This window comes from Bombus vosnesenskii, unplaced genomic scaffold (assembly GCF_011952255.1).
Source record: "Bombus vosnesenskii isolate JDL3184/JDL3185 unplaced genomic scaffold, Bvos_JDL3184-5_v1.1 scf7180000013305, whole genome shotgun sequence".
NCBI lineage: Eukaryota > Metazoa > Arthropoda > Insecta > Hymenoptera > Apidae > Bombus > Bombus vosnesenskii.
In genome coordinates this window covers 291978-315476 of record NW_022882954.1, presented here as the reverse complement: position 1 = coordinate 315476, position 23499 = coordinate 291978, and the positions used below count along the sequence as shown (strand labels likewise).

General features: G+C 37.0%; 1 protein-coding gene across 2 annotated transcripts in view; it reads right to left on the bottom strand.

The window, feature by feature from the left end:
• LOC117234634 (tyrosine-protein kinase Drl) overlaps nucleotides 1-10716 on the bottom strand; it is a 99958-nt gene extending 89242 nt beyond the window's left edge. Inside the window, exon 1 of one of the 2 annotated variants that reach the window (XM_033496028.1) lies at nucleotides 10379-10716. In XM_033496028.1, the coding sequence (XP_033351919.1) occupies nucleotides 10379-10523 (145 nt within the window). In that variant the 5' untranslated portion in view covers nucleotides 10524-10716. The remainder of the gene's footprint in view (nucleotides 1-10378) is intronic. The other variant, XM_033496029.1, reaches the window with a different exon arrangement.
• Between the last annotated feature and the right edge of the window lie 12783 nt (nucleotides 10717-23499).

The following is a 23499-nucleotide window of genomic DNA, read 5'->3' as shown; positions in this document are numbered from 1 at the left end:
TATTTTTCTAAATCTATATTCTTCTAAAATGTGCTTTATAATAGAATACCAACGGATGGACGAAGATGGTAGCGTATGATGATAGAATAGTTGGAATGAAAATTGACTGTCTGGAAATGTGTTACGTAACGAAACGCACAAACTGATTCTATCGGATACACAACATTTAATAGATGGAGATTAACTATTGCGTTTTACTGGTTAAGTAATTTCCAAACTAAACGAACGTACTAAAGGAATCGGATAATTAGTGTAACCTTGCCTCTATCTATCTGCATCGGGGAAACTCGAACGCTTCGATGACTACTTAACGGTATCTTGGTCGTCGATACTTACTTGCAGCATCTGGTGACCGCTGTGAGCAGCTGTTCAATATTTGCAGTCTACGTATCCCGATACATAACTATTTCTTTATATAGAGTAGTGGGTTCGCGATGTAACGATAGTATTAGATGCCATGTAGTACTTTCAAACGTGCAAATACGAATACAATATCAACGTAAATTGGGTAACGTAGGTTAAGTAAAAATATCAAACGAGTAAAGCAGAAATAAATGACTTGTAAGATATTTTACGTTCCAAGTCAGGTACCTTTCAATTGATACTTATGTTCTTAAATAATTAATTATAATTAACGTACAATTTAAGCTATTTACGTTTTGAAATTGTATCAAGCTGAATCTAACTTTCGACAAATTCCATCGAACACCGTCGATAAGCTGTATTATCGATCAATTATTTCACCGCAAGAATAAACGAACACTCTCGGTACCCGTAATTTTTTCTCCTATATTCGTGCATCGTTCACAATGAATTACCGGAAATCGGTTATTTCGTGTCATTCATTCTGAATACTTTGAATCTTTATTATTCCTTTAACGGCTTAAATACCAACGCTGTTTCTGTGCTCCGTTAAAAAAACATAAGCTATAATTACAATAAACTATTCGATATAAAATTTTATACGTAATTCGACGTAAATTGAACGGACCCTTAACGTAATAAGCAATAATAATATGGGAACCTACTATTAACACAGACTCTATGAAATTTTATCTTCTCCGACAAAGATTCCATTTTTATGCTGAAACTGTCGGAGAATACACGTACTTAATTGTACATATTATGTTTAATGGAATGGCACTTTACGACAGACAATTAATTAGAAATCTGATATTATTACGTGAATTATTCCAAATGCATGTAAACGTGACAATATCGTAGATTAAATCCGATATAATTGTGATTGAATAACGGTAATAAATAACTACATTAATATGATTGAACTTAATAGGATTAAATTATTTATCCCAAGTAGTTGTCCGATAACCGAAACGAATTATCGGAAGTGAGGAAATTACACGTTCTTTGCTTTATTTTCACTCAATTACCAACTATCGTAAACGCGTAATATAATATCCATATAAATAGGTAGTTAAATATTTTCGTTTATTATACTACGTACAGTGTACGATAATACGAAAACAAAGTGCCAATGTACGATATACTTAGTAACGATAATTCTTAGTCGACCGCAGTGCTCGGGGTAAACCGTAAATCTTTACCTCCAGATTCCTCGTAGCTTATTTAAGACGACAACGTATCCCGTGTGTACGCGTATCAATCGCGCGGCTCCACCGAGCCAGCGGCTGTATCAATACATAATGTATTTGCACTTGCGTCTACGTATGTCCTGTATTTATGCACATATCGACGGAATATGTGAATCTACAGGTACAAACGCGTATTCGTACGCATTCAACCGTGCGTGTGCACAAACACGAGACACGGCAGATCGCTCAGCCATAAACCATGGCGGTTTACGTTATCGTCTGGCCGGATCTACCCGTCGGCAAACTGCTGCAATTTGGCTAACGTTCCTTGCAGCCCTGTGTACTTGTGGAAATTGATAGGGCCGAAACGTCGCGCTTCTATTCACCTCCCCGCACCCGCTCATCCACCGACGAGGAACTCTTTTTACCAATATTTTTTCAACACACCGAATGATTAATCATCCCTTCGACACATTCACGTCGTCGATTGAGAATCGAATTCCTAAGTCTATCGTTCGTCCAGTATCGTTCAAGAACGATAGGTACGGACAACCTGACGTTCAGTCCTTCTCTCAAACTCCATCGATCGACATTTATCTCGATCACGGCGAACGAAATGGACATTGGGAAGACACCGCGAAGGCGACGCAAAAAGGTAATTGCTCCTGGAATCGAGTATATCGTCTATCGTTGGTCGCTTCTACGTAAAAACCATGCGACCAAACATGGCACAGATATATGCGATATAGAAACATTAGTAGTTTATTCTTAGTCGATTCTCAATTGTCGTAGTAAATACGGAACAAATGTCAGTCAAACGTCCATATATATTCTCTTTATCCTGAATTTAGGTAAAGTTAGGCAAAGGTCGTGAAAATCGTAAAAATGATTTTAGCGAGTGAAAATCAAGTTACTGGATTTCAAAGAATTGTTCGGCACATAAACTCGGGACAAAAATTTTGGGAACGACGAACAGCTCGAGATTTTGTTGCATTGAACGTTGCGAATATCAAACCTCAACAACTTTATACGGAACTATCAATCGGAATACTTTGAGCATTTTTCCACATACTTGTACTCAAAATACTAGATGAAATAGTTTAACGCTTGAGTCTGAGAAATTCAAAATCGGCCACACGAGCAAACGATTTGACAAACTTTTGCTATAACGAACTTTTTTATCATTTATCCCTTTAAATACGTTTAACATAAACAAATGAAATATCGGAAAATAAAACGTTGTATTAATTTCCATCGTGTTTTACGATTGAATTTTTAATCCCTTGGCATCGAGCCGCATATTTCATATGGACTTTGCGTTTTCCGCATGGCCAGCGTTAATAAAAGATGTGGATTTATTCGTTCTTCCATTCTTTTTTTTTTATACTAATTTTCTGTACATTTTTATACAAGTTTTCATCGAGCTTTGCTTCAATCACAAATACGCAGAAGAAAGGGCTTCCATTCAATTTTTCGTTCAATGTTAGTCACAGTTTCCGCATGGTACGAAGATTTTGTAAGTTGTTTAAATCTTCCGATACCAAAAGTGACAAGTGTAAGTTACGCGTAGATGATTTACAACCGTATGAACAACCGAAAAGGTAAAAGTTGGATCTTTGAGGAAAACGTTCTTTGTGTTTTACGTTTACTTTAATTAAACGGATTTCTTGACCACTACTGTATAAATCAGTCACTTGTATAGAAAGCGACATCCATCATAGGTGGCTTTCCATTTAATGTTCCGTCTACTGTTCAAAGGGGTTAAACTTGCCGAGTTTGGAATAGCAGCGAAACTACGTGTACATTATACAGAAAGTTGGTCAATTCATTATAAAATTGACACGGTATGCCTCACATAGTTAATAATATTCGATAGTAAGAAAGGCCAAAATATTGAACGATTCCAGACCGTTCAGTTTTGTTCCAAATCAGACGATACACAAAAAAAAAACAACTTACGTTTTACCATTAAAATAGAGTCACGCGTTCTCGAATAAAAACATTAAAATAATCGAACAAACTCGTCGTTTACAAGATATTGCAAAACTTTATTATATTAATTGTCAGACGGTATCGTGTTTATTTCTCTTACTCTCAATTTAAAATAATATTGTATCGTTGGAAATACTAACTTCGTTTTTTGAAACACGTTACTACATACCGGACGTGTGACATGAATAGAAAATCATACGAAAGGAACAAGACGAAATAGCACGTACATAAACTTATTTTTCAGAACAATATGTACTTTTTCCTGCTTCCCTGGCTTCTTCTTCTTCTTCTTCTTCTTCTTCTTCTTCTTCTTCTTCTTTTTCTTCTCCTTTTACTTTCAACAATCAATAATTAAATACGCACGATAAATTTATTATTATCGGTACAAAAATCTGTGTCAATCGGTCGTTAGTAACCCTAGAATACTAATTTATACGTTACATTTGAGATAATGAAACAAGAAAATTGATTTCCTTAATTTCCATAAAAAAAAAACACATTTAAAATTGGAAAATGACTTTGGAAAAGCGTCTGCGCGAACAATGTTCGCGTATAGGAGTTTGCGGAACACTTTCAGAGAGTAAGAACTGTCGCACGATTTTCCAACAAACGCGTTCTTCTGGAATAAGTGATTTTCCCCTTGTCGTTTCCACTGACAGAGGTCGTAGCGAAATATCAACGGGAGTTGTTTTACGAGCTTGCCCCGACAGTCAACGAGAATGAACACGCTGCCGACTGTTTGTCGGTCGGTTTGTTTCGCGGTCCAGACGAAGCAAACACACTGAAACCGATTGCGCTGCACGCACCGCCGTGTCTGGGAGCAAATTAAAAATCAATTCCAGGACCCGGTAATTTGAAAGTGTTCGACCGGCTGTTTCTCCGGACGCGCAGCGAGCTTTAGTCAGCGAATAATTTGCCAAAAGGTTGAATGCCGCGCGCAAGTCGACCGTCACAGAGGTTCTACCGTCTGGGAAAATATTTCTGCCCGGCATAAACGGGTATATACCTTCGCGGCGGCTTAATCCACGTCGGTGATTTAATTAAAAATTGTTTGACCACGAATTTTAAACGCGACCATAAAATTTCGCTATTGCGTCCTCTCTACGCGCAATATTTTTTATTCGCCGCTAGCTTATCTTCACGGTGGACGTTCAACCGCGTGCGCCATCCGGATATACCGTACACGTAGGAATCCCTTTTGTCCAATTTCGATTAATCGCTGAAAAATATTTGTTCGATCGGTAACCGATGAAATGCGTCGAAAGTGTTCGACACTTTAATGTGTAATATATATTTACGAAATTACGAACATAAAAGATATTTCAAGAGCATGTGTGTATTGTCGAACATTTAATCAATACACGATATGACTTTCTTGCAATAATATTTGTTAAATGCATAAATAAACGTATGTATGATCATGCGTGTGAACGTACATACGTTTAATACGTTAAAAATTTAGAAAGGAAATTCTTTCGATAGAAGCGTTATTACTCGTTTTTATGATTAATTAAAAAGTAATCGTGCGATCGTGTTAATGGATACTTGAGAAATTCCAATTACTCGCCGATCTTACTCACACATATTCGTTTCGAAGATAATTCAAATAAACATTTATAATAATGTTGTATCAATTTGTGTTATATACGTTATATCAGGTTGATAAAAAATATTTCTCTTTGCAAATATTACAAATGTTGAAATAGTGTAATTTCTTTTAGAAATACCATCTGAAAGAAAATTTCTGCCAAAAGTATCTAATTGACAAAGAACAGGCAAATAGATTTTCGTTAAAATACGTATTTTTAACCGATTATGGAAAAGATTTTATGACACAATCTATGTACATAAAGACATATTATGTATGTATGTAAATGCAATTTCAGTTTGTAAAGGCATATTATTATTATTCATCGAAAATGAAATGTAGTTATCGGTCAACGATACGATATCCGATCGATCGATATTATAAAAAACACGTAAAAATTTAATGTTAAGAAGCACGTTATAGAATATGTGCGAAGTAATTCACTACTAACGTATTTATAGCGGCTAGTTATTAGTTATAATAAGTTATAAATTATCGCAGAAGTTATTGCATAAATAGAAGAAAGCAGCATAAAACTCTAAACGGATTTGAAAATGCTATTCAGACATTTCTATAGCAATTATTCTAAAGTATTTCATTTACTAGGTTATTGCTTTATTATATTATTTGGGAAGCCACACGTTTAAAGGTTGTCTATTTGTTTCAAGTAGCGATAAATGCAAATTTCATCTGCATCGACAAAAAATAAAGCAGGTATTCCCAATGAATCGGAAAAATATCCTCCTATCCATATATCTGTGATAACATGGTACTACATGCAGCGATAGCAATGCAAAAAAGATATTGGAATCGCAGGGGAACATAATTTCCCGTCCGCCGTACTCGCTGGGTTTGGCACTGATAGATTTCAACTTCATTCATTACAATGTAGTTTAGATGAGAAAAGTTTGAATAATTTTCGAATCGTGGAAACGGCAGTGCGTTCTTTTTCGTAACGACGCCAGAAACTTCTTGTCGAGAAAACATTAGGTATCTTGTTAATAAATAAGAAATTGTTATAAATTACAAATAAAAATGCGTAAAACATGCGTAATTTGGAAGGTTATTACGAAGGCTATCACGAAGCGTCGGTTCGACCATGAACAAAATCTCTATATTAAATCTGTGCATTAAGAGTTTCAAAATATTTAAAAAATATTTCGCTGCTTCCGCAATATTTTATAATTATATAATTTTACCTAAAAATATTTAAGGAGCATAATATAAAAGATGTAGAATCTGCGCGTTCTTAAGTAGCAAAGGTCTCGTTTCATGGCCGTAGTTCAGTTCACCCTAAAATTTCGTTCAGTTTCAGTTCGTTAAGTTCACCTTAAAATAATTGTGAAATACTTGCAATAAGGTATCCGTTTAACACGGAACATCCGGCGAGTAACTTCCAATTCGGTGGCGTTTCCACGCTTGTGCCCGTTTCACAGTTGAAAACTTACTTTTTCGATTCTCTAACTAGCTTCGCAATAGTCCTTGTGCTCCATCTGTATAACCACAGTACGCTGCAAGTCCTCCATCGAACGGCAGGCGTAGCCTGTATAAATGTTTGAAACTTTCTCCGGAATACGTGCCGAGTTCGCACGATGAGAGGCGTCAGCCAATGATGTACTTGTATTTCCGTGCTCGAGCAGGGCTGTCTGCTTCAGGCTAGAGCGAATCTTCTGTCTGCGTACGTCTGTCTCTCTTCCACTCGCGCTTTGTTCGTCGATGCTACTACTTCGCCGCCCTCTCTCCGGTTACCTTTCGCTCTCTGTCACCGTGCATTCTTGCTCGTCTTCCCTTTTACCTCCTTTTTTCGGTGCTTTCGAGCAATGCTCCGCCAGCGAAACGAAGTTTTCCGGGGAAACTAAAGTCATTTCGTTCGTGCAATCTAAGTTAAGTGACTTTCGAGAGCTCGGGCGACTAAACGCGCCCCCGGTGGGTCGCAACTCGCACGACGCGATCAACCCTTTCTCTTTCTTCTCTCCGCAGCTTGCACGTTTACGGAGGTCAAGTGGAAGAGGGGACGAGGGCCGGAAGGATCCAAGATCTGACGAGGATTACGTCGTCCGTTAGGTTCCACGGGTGCTTAGCTGGCTGAGAAATCGACTCTAAAGCCACCATTCTTTCCGACGACGTAGCGGCACCATGGTTACACGTCGTTTCGTTCGCCGATGTTTCGAGATCCTTGCACCACGGCTAACCAGTCGACGAAGACTAACGGTTTAAAGTTGCATCGTCCCGTATCAGACATTTTTCAAGGTGACAGCCCACGGTTTTATGCTCCGTAGGAGCTGTGGTGCGGGCGTACTTTCGTCGAGCCGACGACTGATAAGTTTGAGCCAAGTATTTGCGACACCTGAATACCTTGGTCGATGCCAACGTAGCTTCGAACAACTTGAGACGTTCAACGTCGTAGATTCGAGTAAGAGGTGACTTTCCTTTTTTTCTTTCAAGGGAAATTGTTTCGAGAAGACAAAGACTTGGCGAGGGTCGACAAATTTTCTAACTACGGAAGAACGAAACAACAGTTTCTCATGCCTCGCTTATTTTCTTGATTTTCGACGACGTAATACGAACTTTGCGCAAAACGACTATATTTCGGGAACAACGACGTTATCAAATAAAAAAGAATATCTTTATCAACGTGCTTTGCGAAGTATGGAGATGTTATCTTCGTTTTTAATTCAAAACTTAAATACGAAAGAAGAAGAAGTATGGCTCAACGATATCAGTCAGGCAGGCTCAAATTCGTAGCACTCGTTTCGATCTGCATCCTACTGCCTCTATTAACCGTTGGACAACGACGTATCGGTGTTAACGCAAAACCGTGGAGAAGCACACAGATATCCGACCGTAAGACCATTGACACCAGAAATGAGCGATGGAGCCATTTTGAGCGACGCGACACTGGGATTGGCTCGATTTTCGAAGAGTCACGAGCGGCTGCTCGCTCGTAAATACAGCTATTCCACTTTTTCCTCTTTTCCGCTAGCAGAAAAGTGACGCGTCCAAGCTGTGTGTACATAGGCTCGCTACGTTCAGCCAGATAGAGGCGTATGAATCATGGAACCGTAAAGTGATATCGAATGGAATAGAGACTAAGTACGTGCGGCACGGTACACAGGTCTCTGCTGTGTGTGCGTAGCTGACCATCAAAAACGAACGCCTCCTACCGCAGATCCCACCGTGTATTCCACGCAGCTCGCCGACTCCTAGTGCGATTTAGCTGCACTTCGAAGAAAGCGTGGGAAACGCGGTTTGGAATGGTCTTAAATTGAAGGAAAATGGCTGGAACGTATGTTCTACGACCGGCGTCGTAAATCAAACTGCCGCAGAAAAATAAGGAAACGATAAATTTTCCAATTCAAATGCAATTTAATGTTTGAAATTTAAACAACGTCACAATGAAACGTTACGTAACGATGATTTGTTACGAACAAAGTTAAGTTTCGGAAAATTATTTATCTCGTAATAAATTTTTCTTTCCATACAAATAGGATCGCGAAATAACTTTAACAAATTACTTTGTCGTCTCTCACGCAATAAAAATATAGTTTGTTTTAAATAGAAATTAAAGTATCCGATCAAGGTAAGAAATAACTCGATCGATATATTTCCTTCTTCTACAGTTGCATTGATTTCAGTTTCGTAGTAGTAATCGTGCAATGAACATCGTCAAAATGTGTTTATTATTATATATATTTCTATATAAGTATTAGATACAACGATAACATTGATTTAAAACAGAAAACCCGTTTTTTATCGAATAGAAACCTACTTAGATCCGTTAGAATTAAAAATTGGGTTTCCGTATTTGTATTCACTTTCCACGATTTTAATTAAGATCTGCGGCGAAAATATCAAAAGTATTATTACGACATCATGTTTCACATCGATGTATTATAATCTAGGCTAAACTATTCTTTAAAAAGATACAGTTATACGACAAAACCCGGCAAGGTGAACCCAATCCCATAATTTCAATTCAGTCTTTCACACAGGATTATTTCACTCCCGATTGTAAACCAGTTTATGACATTTTTTCCGACGCTGCTTGGCATTCCATTAAAAATGCCGGACCAGGAGGATTCGATGCGATTAAGGCAATGTTAAATTCGCGCACTGCCAAATTCAGCATCGTTCATCAAGCTTATCGTTAATTCGATAATCATACGCGGTCGTGACTCGTTACCGAACGGTCGGGCAACGATTCTAATTAAAAGTTCACGATGCACACCCATTGCGAACGTAGTTTTAGTTTATCTCTATAGATTTTGCCGAAGCAGCATCGATGGCAAGTTAATTGAGAGTTCGCGGTTCTTTCGACCATATGGTCGCCGCTACGTCGATAGAATGCTTGCATTTAATTTGTCACGCTCATCTCCTCATCCATTCCGCTCTTTCTTTCGCTTTCGACGATGACAAAACGTTACACTTGTAACGAGATCCGTTAACGGCCGCCGCGAACGCAAGATTTCTTCAAACTACCATCGAGTCCTCTTGTGTTTTTAAATTCGTCCCATAACGAGCAGGCACGCTGTTTCGCTTTCGTCTTAATTGAAAGTTCTAATTAGAGGACCGGACATTTGTAGAAAATAACTTTTCGAGAGGACTTTTCACCCTCCGCTTACAGCATAACATATTTCTATGTGCATATTTCTTTATTCGTTTCTTATCTAGCTCTTGCACAATAGTGCCCAGAATGGACGTAATATAAAAAAATAGATATATAGAATAGTGGCTCTACTTTTTAAATTATATTTTCAAAACTATCTATTTAAAGAAAAATATGCAGTTTGAACGTGTACCACTCAAACGTATCGTTGCTAGGTTTTCGGCTAACGTAGCGATAAGACAATTGAAAATTATAACAAAGTTCGTGAACACGTAGTTGTGACATATAGCTTACATCTTAAGTTTTAAGAACATTTGTTTACATATTTGTTTAAAGACGGTTAAGATTTATTCCAAATGTTAAATAATTAAAATCTTGAGCGAAAAAGAAGCTTCTCAGCTTTGAAACGATACACGATAATATATATCTACAAAGAGAAAAATATTTATTGGGAAGAAAAAAGAAAAAGAAACATTTCAAGATAGAATAAAATTGAGCATTAGCAACAGCAAGCGTTCGAAGTAAATTTGCAACGAGAAATTTAAATAAAAGGAAGCCTGTTATCCTCTGTTTCTTTGCCTTTTCAAAGTAACTGATTTTTCAACGAACTGTGTAAATTAAAAATAGGTGGCTACTTACCCAACAGTTTCATAACCTGAGCCTGGCTGATAAAAATGTTCAAGTATCCATCGCTGCAGCCAACGAGAACCAAAAGAACGAAAAACTTGCATCGCAACAGATCACACGATCCATCACCCCACCGCATTGTCTCACATAATAACATCACGCACCGACGTAATCATACGCGCAAAACGTACCACTTTTATTCCGTTTCTTATTTCCGTTTCACGTTATACACGTGACAGCAAGCGTGGAAAAGTTCTGTTCATCTTTTGCGCAAACGACGACAAACATCATCCATATTCTTTCAATGCACAAAATCATCGTTCGATGTAACCTTTCCACGTGTTTGATTGGAAAGTTTTTCAAACTCTTTTACGAACAACTATTTTATTTTTAAAATTGCATTTCTCCTAAGCTACTAAACTTTAGATTTCGTAAGCCATTAAAACGTATTATATATAGCAAAGAGACGTTACGCTCGATTATTATGGATCATCCATGGTCGGATGAATATCGAGGAGAGCGACGATCACATGGTTACGTGATCGACGAGACACGAAGGAGAAGTATCAAAGCACAGGAGAAGCGATCACAGCGTCGTCGGCGTCGGAGCGCAACTGACGGACGTCGCTCGGTAAATTGAAGGCGCCGCGAGACTCGCGCCTGCGCCCGCTTAGGGGTGCGACGCCGAATACGCAAACGGCCAACGACGAATCACTGGGTAATACACGACGCGCGTACGCCCTGTAAATCGCGGTAAGTGTAAATCACACGTTTGGATGGCCAACCGGCCGTGATGCGCTATCAGAATCGCCAAAGTATCCGAATAGGGGAACGTACGATTGCCTGCGTTTTAATTGTGTTTTTGATATATGGCGTAGGGGAGACACAAAGAACGGGTTATCTGGGTAAAACTAAGGTCTCTTCTACTATTCCGTTTAAAATGGTTGAAAAGAAAGCTTTGAACGGTTGAAAAACATCAATGAAATAAATGTCGATAAAGTACACATATAGAAGTACTATAAAGATATACATACATACATTTATTAACTTTCGCATAGATAATATTCTTAGTATAAATAATAAAATTATAATATGTAGCATATACAGTTTGTCTCAACGGTCTCTGCAACGGTTTTGGCAACGGTCTCTGCACATCTAAATAATAAAAAAAGTTCCTATAGACATATGTCCTGCTTAGTTTTGTTTTCGAGTTATAGCGGATCCTAGTTAATAGAAAGTTGATGTATCTCTGGCGGGAAATTAGGCTATGATACAGCATTTTATGATACAACATTTTGTTTTAGTCAGAAGGACTCGCTTTTTGTTTAATTTTTTAATTGAAAAGCTGAGATTAAAACGCACTCGACGATCTCGAAGCGACTTGGGGCGAAAATTTCGCAAGTAAAGACGGAGGTAGAAGCTGACGGCAGATGAATTACAAGAACAAAATAAACATCGTAATCGGATCATCTAGGTACGATATAAGATTTTTGAATTGGAGCCAAAAGTGTTATTACGAGACGCATTTTGTTCTCAATTAGATACGTCCGTAACTATCGGCAGGGAAATGGGTTTTTTCTCACAACGCTTTCATCGAATCTTCGATTTTCTATCGGCGTTTCGATGAGAAACGCATAGCAGTTTGAAAATGGTAGAATGGTAGAATTTAATTAAAGATCTTTTCTCTCTCTATAGCCATTAAATCCCCTTCTTCCTCAACCTTCCCTCTGTCCTTTGCTGTTTCCCTTTTCTGTCTTCCTCTCTTCCATCCTTTCCCTTTATCCGACCGTCTCTATCTTCTCTTCCCTCACTTTCTCTCTCGCTCTTTCTCTGCTTGTTTCTCACTCACTGTACCACTGCACGGGCACCATGCACAGTTTGCAACTAGGATTCACGATTTGATCTTCGTCAGTTTAACTTTCATGGTGTAGCAACGTTCCCTGCCGACGAAACGGGACTTTAATTATACCACGGGGTTAATTAATTCCGTCAAATCCTGCGAAGCGCGTCTCAGTATCCTCTTTGCTTTTTCCCCCCTTTTCTGTTCATTCTGCCGAGCTTCGAACCTGAAATTTATCCTCTAGCAGGATATAACCGCGGAAAATATCCTGATTTTTCATCTATCGCTACTTCACTCTCGTTATTCTACTGATCATAGCAGAAACGACTGGTAGAAATTTCTTTGCTTGCCGTGTACTTGATCCATATATTAAGACGCAGGCACGTTATCTATTTTCTTCTATGTATGCGCAATGTTTCTAACCCCTTTGTATTACGAATGTATTATCAAAAAAGCGAACATACTACAGAAATTTTATCGTTATTATTTGAACGTGATGACGACGTTCTTCGCACGGACGATTGCGAAATGTTAAATTGCTTTCGAATTCAGGTGTCTTCTTATTTATTCGAACCGAGGGGAACACGTGTGCAGCGAGACGGAAGTTTAATTATACAGGCGAAATTAATTAACTGCGTGAAATCTCGCGGAACACATCCAGAGGTTGATCAGTGTCGATCGCCAACTAATTAATGGTCAATCTATTTTTTCCTTATCGGATTCTATGGCTTCGCTTCGATTTCAATTCGCGCGTCAAACTGTCCTATCTATCGTAACGTAAATGTGCGACGATAGACACAGAAAAGTTAAAAAACCGTTAAATCATTACGTTGCTTTACACTGAATCGTGTTTTTTAAAGACATTTTTTGTACTCGACCTACGATCAAATTCGATTTATTGCAATCGTTGAATATTCGAATTTGTATGCGCGTATGTATGTTATATCCCATTTTTGCATTTTCGTGTCAGCCCATCCAAAGGTAAAGATCAGGCCGTAAAATGCAGAAGGTTTCTAAGTTGTATGCATAGTTCGCATAGTATTATAGAAGATAGTTTTGTATCGAACAAGGGCTCTGCATCTGATAAGACTATATTCGTAAGACTATATTCGTAAAATTGTTCAGAGATGTATCACACTTTTTTAAAGAATCAAAGTATGCGATCACTATCAATGGAATTCCCTTAATGAGATAGAAAACTGTAACTTTCAAAATGTTCGCTTAATCTGTCGTGATCATTCAAATATTTTCAAATTACTCTGTTATTCGTTATTATCGTTATTTCTTTTTTGAACTGAAGAAACAACTCTTCCGCCATAGGAAGAAGTGCTTTCCTTCAGAAACCCATCCACTTTATTCGTTGTAGACATTCTTTAATTTCCGCATTTCAGGCTGCTAAGTATTTATTGTAAACTGTAACGATTGTTTTTCTTTTCTTCTAGTTCAATTTAGGAAGAGCTGCTTTATACTGCAGCGTAAATACTTTACTCTTGTAGAATCCAATCGTCCCGTGAGAAACTTTAATTCTTCGGTAATAGTTAACATTTATTTAAGCTTCGACTAGTATCATCGGATTCTAGATTATCGCAAAGGCTTCAGTTAGAACGCTTAACTTTATTTCGTATACTATACTCAAACGATAAAAGCCATATACAAGTACGGGCAGAATACAAAGCGAAACTAAATATCCTACATTTAAGTAATCTAACCTGTTACGGATACGTTATGATCCGACCATACTTAACGATGAATTGCGACTATTGCGACTATCGTTCTACTGAATTTTATTTCAACAGAAATAAATTACATCATTCGTATCAATAAATTTTTACGTTTCGAAATAATAGCAACGATAATTTGAAGCTTAAAATTGATACATGTGTGTAGTATGAATATTTCTGTGACTCACGGTACGTCAATGGACAGTGAATCGAGTGAACAACCTCATTGGTAACCTTTGACGATAAAACGATTGTTCAAACGAACACCTGTAAAAGGTTGCACGTCCCACGAATACATGGCCGTATAAATTGAACTGCGAAGTCATCGTCCACACACAGCGCAGCTACTCCACTGTATATAGAAAATCGAGGAGTAGATGTAGCCGAATCCATTAAATATTTGAACGGACGAAACAGGCGAGGGAAGGTAGACTCCCGGAGGAAGTCTCCCTTCGGCTCTCTTAGCCACCATACAGTATCCGACTCCCTGTATTAATATTTACATTTACATTTCTTCGTCGTCGTTCCTCTTATTTCAACTTGATATCGTGCTACAGCTTTTAGGACACCGACTTGAACTATCGCTTCCTCTGCTCGCTCTCTTTTGACGTATTATGATGGCAAATATCTTTTGCCGAGCACACGCTTGCAGGCTGGTCCTATCTAAATCATGTAGCAGGCAGTAGCTTTAGTTTTAATCTTGAATCCGCGTTTGTACAGCGTATTTCGTTTTAAAGGCGAGTTTTACGCAAAAAAAAGAGAAAAGAAAAAAAGAGAAAAGAAAAAAAGAAAAAAAAACAGCACCATAAAATAGTTTAAAATATACGCTCAGGGCATATGTTTTGTGAGAAATATCGTTATGTTGCGAGTGTGTAGTAGAATTATGTTCTTTTCATTTTCAGACATTCTGTAAATACAGGACGATATATTTATGAGCCGTTTCTGTTAATATGCTTCGATGAAAGTTTGTTATTATTTAAACGTTGGCTATCGCGCGAATTTTATATATTTTACCTTGGAAGTCGCAACAGATTAAAATATATTACATCGTAATATTTAATTTCTTGCCTAAATACTATATGGTAATATCGAACATTTTTCTGACAATGTTATCCAAACAATTCTTATTGTTGAACGTTTGTTCGTTCATGAAATTTATAAAATATTTCAGTAATTTCAAAATGTTTAGCGTTGTGGATTATCGATGGTTTATCGTTGCAGTGAACGTGTTAATTTCAAGTATTATTTCAGTTTTTCATTCATTACGATACTTTAATTTTTGTCAAAGTTGTAAGATCGAAATATAATGTATATAATGTATTACCACAAACTAACGAAAACATTAACGCATTTCGCAAGCCCAACAAGATGCACAAAAAACGATAGAATTTTCCAGCAGAGATTAATAATTAGTCGCTTGTTAAGTGTAATAAGCAAGTCAACGCAATGTATTCAACAAATTTTCTAACAAAGTATATTATTTATCGCTACATATACCGTTTTCAAGCTTTAAATTTGCACAAAGTGTAGCTCGTTCATTTAGTAACCAACGATAAGAAGTAAGCAAAGGCAACCGAATATTGTCAAAATTATTATCACGATAAACGTTGAATATTTTACGTATTTTGTCATACAACTGGGCGGATATTTTTAACGATAGTTATAGATGGATAAAAATATAAGAGAGCAAGAATAAATGAAATGTCCTATATTTCCACGTTACCTTCATTTTTGTTTTCTTCGTGCATTCGTGTTCCTGCAAAGCATAACCGATGGAATTGATTTATACAAGAAGCATTATAAATGAATGTATCTATAAAAATACACGATAGAGAAATATAGGACATGCATCGCTGAAACTTTTTTTTATCTCTAAGGACTTTAAAGAAAATATAGCTCCGCCTCTGTGCTTAGATTCAACGCTTGAATCCAATACAGTTGAATCGCTTCAAAAACACTAGCAAAAAGGTATTGCCGCTAATTACAAGTAAAACATAAAAAATGAACAGAATAAATCGAAAACACCGTTAGCTGGAGCTGTTAAACGAGCCGTAAACGTTTTCTGTAAACGTGTTAAAAAGTAACATGCGCTCGTCCGCTTTAACGCGCGAGAACGAAATTCTCGAGAGACGCTGAATAAGCGGCAGAAAGGTTGGATGTAGCTTCAGCAGAATATTAGCATCGAGTGTAATTAATTAACCAGCGTATCAGAAGTAGGAGGAAACTGCATGGTGGTGTAAATTTTTAATATCGGAACGAGAACGAGGGACCGGAAGTGAGAGTGGCGCGCATTAGAATGCCCTGGAGACGAGGAAGGTTGTCTCAGGATCCTGCGGGAAACGGTAACGATCCGACACGTTGTTAATGAAAAGCCCGAATACAATTAGCGGTGAATTTATTTAATTAACGATCGCCAGGACAGTCGGCGAAACTGGCGCGGCAGACAGGACGAATGAACAAATATCTATATCGAAGAGGCAGCCGACACGACACTAACGAGGTCCTCGAGACGGTTCCCTCCAATCAGCCAGATCATTAACTCTGATAATTAATAATGATTGGAAATCGATCGTTGGAGCTCGTTGCCGATTGTTTCACCACTATCGCGAACGGTTGTACTTTTAAAAGTTTCATAAGGGGCCAAAGCAATTGGTGTCGACGTAGCGATTGCATAGAGCACGGAAAGAAAGTGACAATGAAATAAAAACTTCCATACAAGCTTTTTAATATAGAAACGTTTCAGTAACTTTCGTAACATGCAGCGTATTAACGAGGGTCAAATAAGCAGCGAGCAATATATTTGCGAACCGAAATCGCTGATAACACGTCAGAGAAGTATTCGAATACTTGTAATTAATAATTCTAATAGGTAACATCTTTAACGTCGCATGTTTCTAACACGACATGAGCTTTATAGCACAACATCGGTAACACTCTCTTTTAATATACGCAACAAATTTCACGGATAAAGGTTTGAAAAACTTCACTTCCAAACATCGTGCTTTACGTGCTATTTATCGTTAGACGAAAAATTCACCTGCCCTTAGAATCATAGGTAATTTCTATTCCGATTGTGCTTAAATTACGAAGAAACGTTACATCGTAACTCTATACTCTGTAATGATATTAAATGGCGATGAAATTCGCTGATTGACAATATCTTGGCTTATCGTATATTTTGTATTTTCCAATGTAAATTTTTCGCATTATAAGCCATCTTCTTGGTGTATTTTTCGCATTATAAGTCTTCTTGGTGTATTTTTTACGAAAGCTGTATTAACGTCACAACGAAACTTTTATCGGGTTACATCGAAGTTCAAGGTTGCATAAAAGGTACTCTCCGATTCGATATCGATCCACGATTGGTCTTAATATACGATCCACTTTTTTATAATAAAAGAACCATCGAAGCACGCATTATTTTTGTGTAAACTGACCCCAAACTGTCGATTCATTATACCTAATAAGATCGTGTACTTATTATTCGATTAATAACGAAAATTGTTAACTTTGGAATCAGATATATATTACATATTTTATTATTGTCATTAATCTTAAATTGTCATTAATAAAGAAAAATATTAATCCACTTCGAAAGATATAGAATCTTTTGTTAAAATAAAATTTCCAGTCTTATCTTTCTACCTTATTACTTAAATGAACCTTATTTCTTAAATTAAATCTTGAATATATTTTTAATATGGAACTTCTCCTTTCAACGAGTGTGAGATTTATAAGATTTTGGTAAGCAAACAAGTTGGCATTTTGCTATAGCCAATCCATCATTGTCATCCCTTATAAAAAGATGTAATACGTTTGCAGTAAAATGCGTTGCAGGTTTATCCATGGAAACGATATTGCATCAAACATTTTAAATAATTTTAAATGATTAAAATAATTCGTTTCTATATGCTTGATCGCATAGATTTACTTCGATCGATAGATTTCTTACCTTATCGCGAAATGATTGTCACATTAGTTATATTTGTCAGACACTTTACGTATAAACCACCATCGTTTTTCCTCGTTTGAAAAAGCATCAATCTTGAAAACAAGGGAATACTTTTCTCTTTTCTTCCCCTTTTTTGCCTTCGCGTAGCGCATTTTGATAAAAATGAATATTAATTCGATGAAATTTCAGCGTTGCGAACTACGAGAGAAAATTCACATTAGAAATTAATGAAACCGTGTATAAGAAACTATTCTTGGACATGATACAATTTGGTTTGGTTCAATTTACAGCTATTTTAGTATTTATAGTATTATCATTCTACGTGATATTATTTTCATCACGAATACCCTTGGAAACTTTTAAGAGAATGCACGATGGTTGTTTTTTACTTTAGTTAATTTTAGTAAAATACAAAGCAACATTCGTTTATAAGTCTAAATTTCATTAATACAGTTTCTCACATACTTGCTAACTACATTTGCCACTTTCGTTATTGAATTTTTACGAAGCATTCGTTTCGAACGAAAATAAGTTCTTTACTTTAAAAACTAAAGATAATTTGATGACTGCGATCAAACTGCAACAAAATGCATTTGTTTGTACGTGAAAGTATATTTCAGGTTTGAGTTTGCGAAAGTAAAAACGTTTTTACACGAATCGACAAATTGTGAATGGTAATTGCTCTTAAGTAAATAAATAAATAAGCGAGCAATCGGTATGAGCATGCGAGGCAAACAGGAAGAAGAGAGTCGATGGTCGTTGCTGGAACACGCGAGCGATCCATTTAAATCATTCAAGGTACTTTCAATCGTTTTCCCCTGGAAACGTGATCTGATGCAAGTAACTCGTAGACGGGAAATTCTGTTTGAGAACGTTCCCGCATCCTGTCGTATCTAGCTTTGAAAATAATTAAAAATGGCAAAAGTACGTTCGTTGAGTGTTTTAAAATATTTTACGATGAACGGTACAGTCAGCCACAAAAGTTCTTACAAGTAGAATATTATAGTAAAAACGTTGACTCTACGAATTTCTTTGATACATTCGGATACACACATATCGTTGTAAATGTAACAAAACTTATTCACTTTTAGCTTTATTAAAAAGGTACAAATATACAAAATCTAACGTTAGGAAAATCACATACACCTACTACATCTATATAAAGTCAGAAAAACTAGTAGTAGACTTACTGTTATATAAAATATTTTGTATCCTATTTGATTCTCCACTCCATTGATTCGAAGCAACGAACTCTGCCCTGACTTACGGACAGATTAGAAGGCAAAGTGGTTGCGGGAGGGATACTTTTAACGATGTTTTCTATCGGATCGGCAGTGACCTTTGCTATTTGGAGGCCTCGAGTCGATTTTCCGTTCTAGCGGATGTCGTCGGTGGCCAAGCAAATCCGGGGAAATTCCGGTCGAGCTGGTTGAGCGTCGGTGCGAGAGAATGAGCTTTCAAAGAGTTTCACAGGTTTTTTGGCGAGCGCGAGCGGTGTGCCAAGCCAGTAACTACCGCCGTAAAAGCGGCTACGTTTCAACGAGGATACGATGATGTTACCACGGTTTCACAGGGGAGACCTATACCCTGACGTGTATCGGCTCGATCGATATTTGCCGAGACATAACTCGATAGAATATCGAATGAACGCGTCAAGCCCTGCAGGGCCACGTCGATTCTCCCCTTAGTAATGAGTCAACCTCACGGAATTGTACTGCGAGCCACGACAATTTTTCATAGACAAAAGTTCCGAATCTCAATATCTTTGATTTTATGCCACTTGTTTTCTAATTTTCACATTTTCACATAATCTTTGCTTCCATCCGTGTTCTCGAAAACACGTTCCCATAAACATGTTGCCATAAACATCCATGAGAAATCACCAGCCTTCATTTATTCCACAACATAAGCTAATTGATAGCTTACAGATTTCAAATATTTTAAATTAGTCAAGCAAGTATTTGATATATTATAGGAAGGGAAAATTAACCGTACCAGGAAATATAAATCTAACGTTTTTGACTAGAATGTCCGAAATACGAAATACGAAATACGAAATACGAAATACGTCGGATATCGGAGGATACAACCATGAGCATTTTTCTTGCTTACATAAACGTTATTTCGTTCGTTAATCAACGTGTTGGTAATAATTCGTAAAACGACCGTGTACCACGATTATCGTTCAAAGTCACTACAAAAACTGACAAAGAAGAAGAAAATAGAACGTTTTTGCCTGCTTCTATTTGAGTAGAGGGAATCGGAAATATGGAAATCTTACTCTAAAGAGTGTAGGGGGAACCTGGCACTGCGACTGGCAAATCGAACGCATTAAAAGTCCATTATCGGTCGCTCCACAGAGAGAACGAGGCAAGTCGAGAACAGAGAGAAAGAGGCTGATGGAAAGGGGATGCAAAGGAGAATATAACGAGAGAATTAGCACCCTTCTACTTGTTGACCCTTAACTCGGCAACTTCACTATAGTCCTTGAACAGGACACACGTGTGCAACGTACACGTGCTCGTCGACACGCGTATCATCCAATATTGCCCTAGCGATTTGACAGTTTGGACGAAAATTTTCATAATAATCACACCCGAAACGGTCAAGCGTATAAGCAAAGAAATCGCTTATGCCAAATTTTGCTCGTACCTGTAACTCGATTTACAGGCTTATAGGCTCGTAGGCTTAATTTAGCTTGTAATTATTACTCGAAATTAATATTTGAGAACCGTGTTCCGTCATATCAACGATTATCACATCGTATCAGTCGAAATATCAAATTTCGCCATTTCCATCATTTTGCACACAATCTTTTAACAAATAGTTGCAGAATAAAGAAACTGTAAAAGCAACACAAGAGAAACCTTTTAATCCTGAAATTGACGATTCTTTCGAAAGAAAGGCAATTGTATTCTCTACATACATATTTAATATTTTTAGAATATTGCTTGAAACAAATTTCAAAGCAGTCTGAACCTAGCGTGGTTCTGTTCTACAATTGTTAAAAGCGACGGATAGAAATAATTTAATTTTTCCATGGATCAACGAAGGTTCGAAACAAAGTTTCAAGGAAATCTGAGTTCCGAAGTTTTCAAAAATCTCTATGAGAAAGTAAAACTATTTTCTTATTTGACGCGAGTGTCAATACTCTTCAAAGTTTCGAGACAGCGACTGCAGTTTGCGAGAACGAGTCTGACTTTCTTTAAGATTGCAAAATTTTTCTTTCGCGCCACCGAAGTAATTTTCCAGCAACGTTTGCAACGTTTCAACGGAACAACACTACGCAAATATTACATTTCTATCGAGACTTTTTTCTCAAATTCTCCGATTGTACGTGTCCTACAGGCGATGCGTCGGTGTTAATAATCCAACACAACAATGAAGGATAACGAAATAACGAATTTGATATTTTACTAATTACCTCCGTCTCAATTATTTAATTTCTCCGTTATTAAGTATTAGGAACAAGTACCGGGTATTGACTAGAGCAAGTGTTACATATTAACATTATTAATATAATATTCCTTTCTATTTATCTTCGTTTTATTCGAATCAATTCACGAGTATCCTCCCCCAAAGATAGAAAGCACTATTGCGTTCACTCCATTAAGGGGATATATGGGCCATAGGAAAGCGTTTTCCAAGTTATACGTCATAAGCATTACACATAGTCCTTTTGTAAGCCAGCATATTACTTTTTATAGGATAATGGACAATTTATAGTAATCGAGTAACACCATTAATATCATTCATCGATTCTCCCTTTCTTTCTAAGATGAATTCATGGATTCTATCGAGTTCTATGAATAGTTATAAATACACGTGTGACCCTTACTTTTCCCCCATTATAATAAATAATTTTATCTGTAACTGTTTAATATCGTTAACGTTATCAACAGTTATGAATACAATTAATAGGTACATCGAGAAATTTCGCTTTTTGTTTTCCGTTTTTTATTACTGGTATATAATTACATGACAATTTCGCTTACGTTCTTAATTAATCTCGCGCCCTTCCAAAACTGTCCTCTTATATAAAATTAGAGCTTTTTCTTTGAATTCTACATTTCACGGATTAGTTTCGTAGTTTTCTGATGTTAAAAAATTTCCTAAATTCGACAAAAATATGGAAAAATCATTGGTAATGTGCGTGATATCTGAAAATATTAAACATTTGTTCGGTTAAAAAAGGGGAACATTATGAAATAAAAATTCGGTGACCGTATCAAGATTCGGAAATTCAATAAATTCAATAAAACATACGAAACAAAGGTTAATTTAATTTAACGAGTATTGTTAAATTAATATATATCTAACAATAAGGCATTTATGACACGCATACGTTTATTATCAACGCATTAACAACGATAAAAGTAAATATTAGGAATTGTATGGAACGTGTTAAGAAATAAGACCTACTCAACAGGAGAAATAACGAATATTAAGATTTCTTGTGCGATTAATCTAAAGTGTTGCAGTCAAAAGGTTTAGTGCTTAATCGATTCATCTTGGTCGAATTAATTCGATTATATGTTCCTCGTGATAGAATAAAAGAAACTTGCTCGGTATCCCCATTCAGACGTGTTGGTCGTTGAAAGCTGTTTGCTCGGTTATAAGGACTAAAGAAGGGCGCGCTCTTCGATTGGAATGCTGTCTGTTAAAGATAAGGGTAGCTACCCCTCGACGAAAAGGATCTTACAATATGCTAGACACCACACTGTCACATACCGGGTGACCATTTCCTAACTACCTACATATTGGATTCATTGATCAGTATTTATTTGTCAACCTTATAAAAGATTTTACAGAGAGTTTTCAAAATCTCCTCGAGTACATCGAGTGATCAAATATATCAAGAAAATTTCGGCAATTCCTGACAATTCCTCGGAAATTCTGACAATCGTGAATTACGAGACGACGATACTCTCGGCAGTTCGATCCGATCCGATATTTTCGGGTTCTCGCACACTTCCAATAATTTATCTTTATTCAGAATACCGTATCTCTATTTGCAGAGAACTTTCAGCATCTGCGTAATTAACATAAATCTACGAAAAGTAATTTTTAAATATTCATTACAGCCTCGGATGCAAAAGCTTTTAGAGAATGACTTACTATTTTCTTCGCAACTTTGACTAATCGCAATCTGTTTGAAATTCTTTACAAATTGTCTAATAAACCAATCCCTTTAGCTTCTCAAAAAAGGTCTCTAACTTTTATGCATCTAACTTTAAAAGAAAGCATGTACGAATCACTGTATATCTTAATGTGTTTCAAAAGAATTCGTAGAGTTGCTACTGTAATATTTGATATTTCTGGACTTCTGTAAGTGACTGCATATCGAACGATACTTTGTTAAAAGACACGTAATAACGTTGTTAAATCTCATTCAACAGGCTTGCAAAGCACCCTGTAGAGGCCCGTAAACATGAAACGAAGGGCAGATTGAAGGGCGGTCGCCTTATCACATAGCGCCACATTGACTAAACGACAAAATACCATTCCGTACTTTGTTTCCGCACGCGGGGGCTGATAATTGCACGGGAGCGAGAGGTATTGCGCCGCGTCGCGTCGCGTCGCCTAGATTACGTCCGCCTGGTGCCTTCTTTGAGAATGG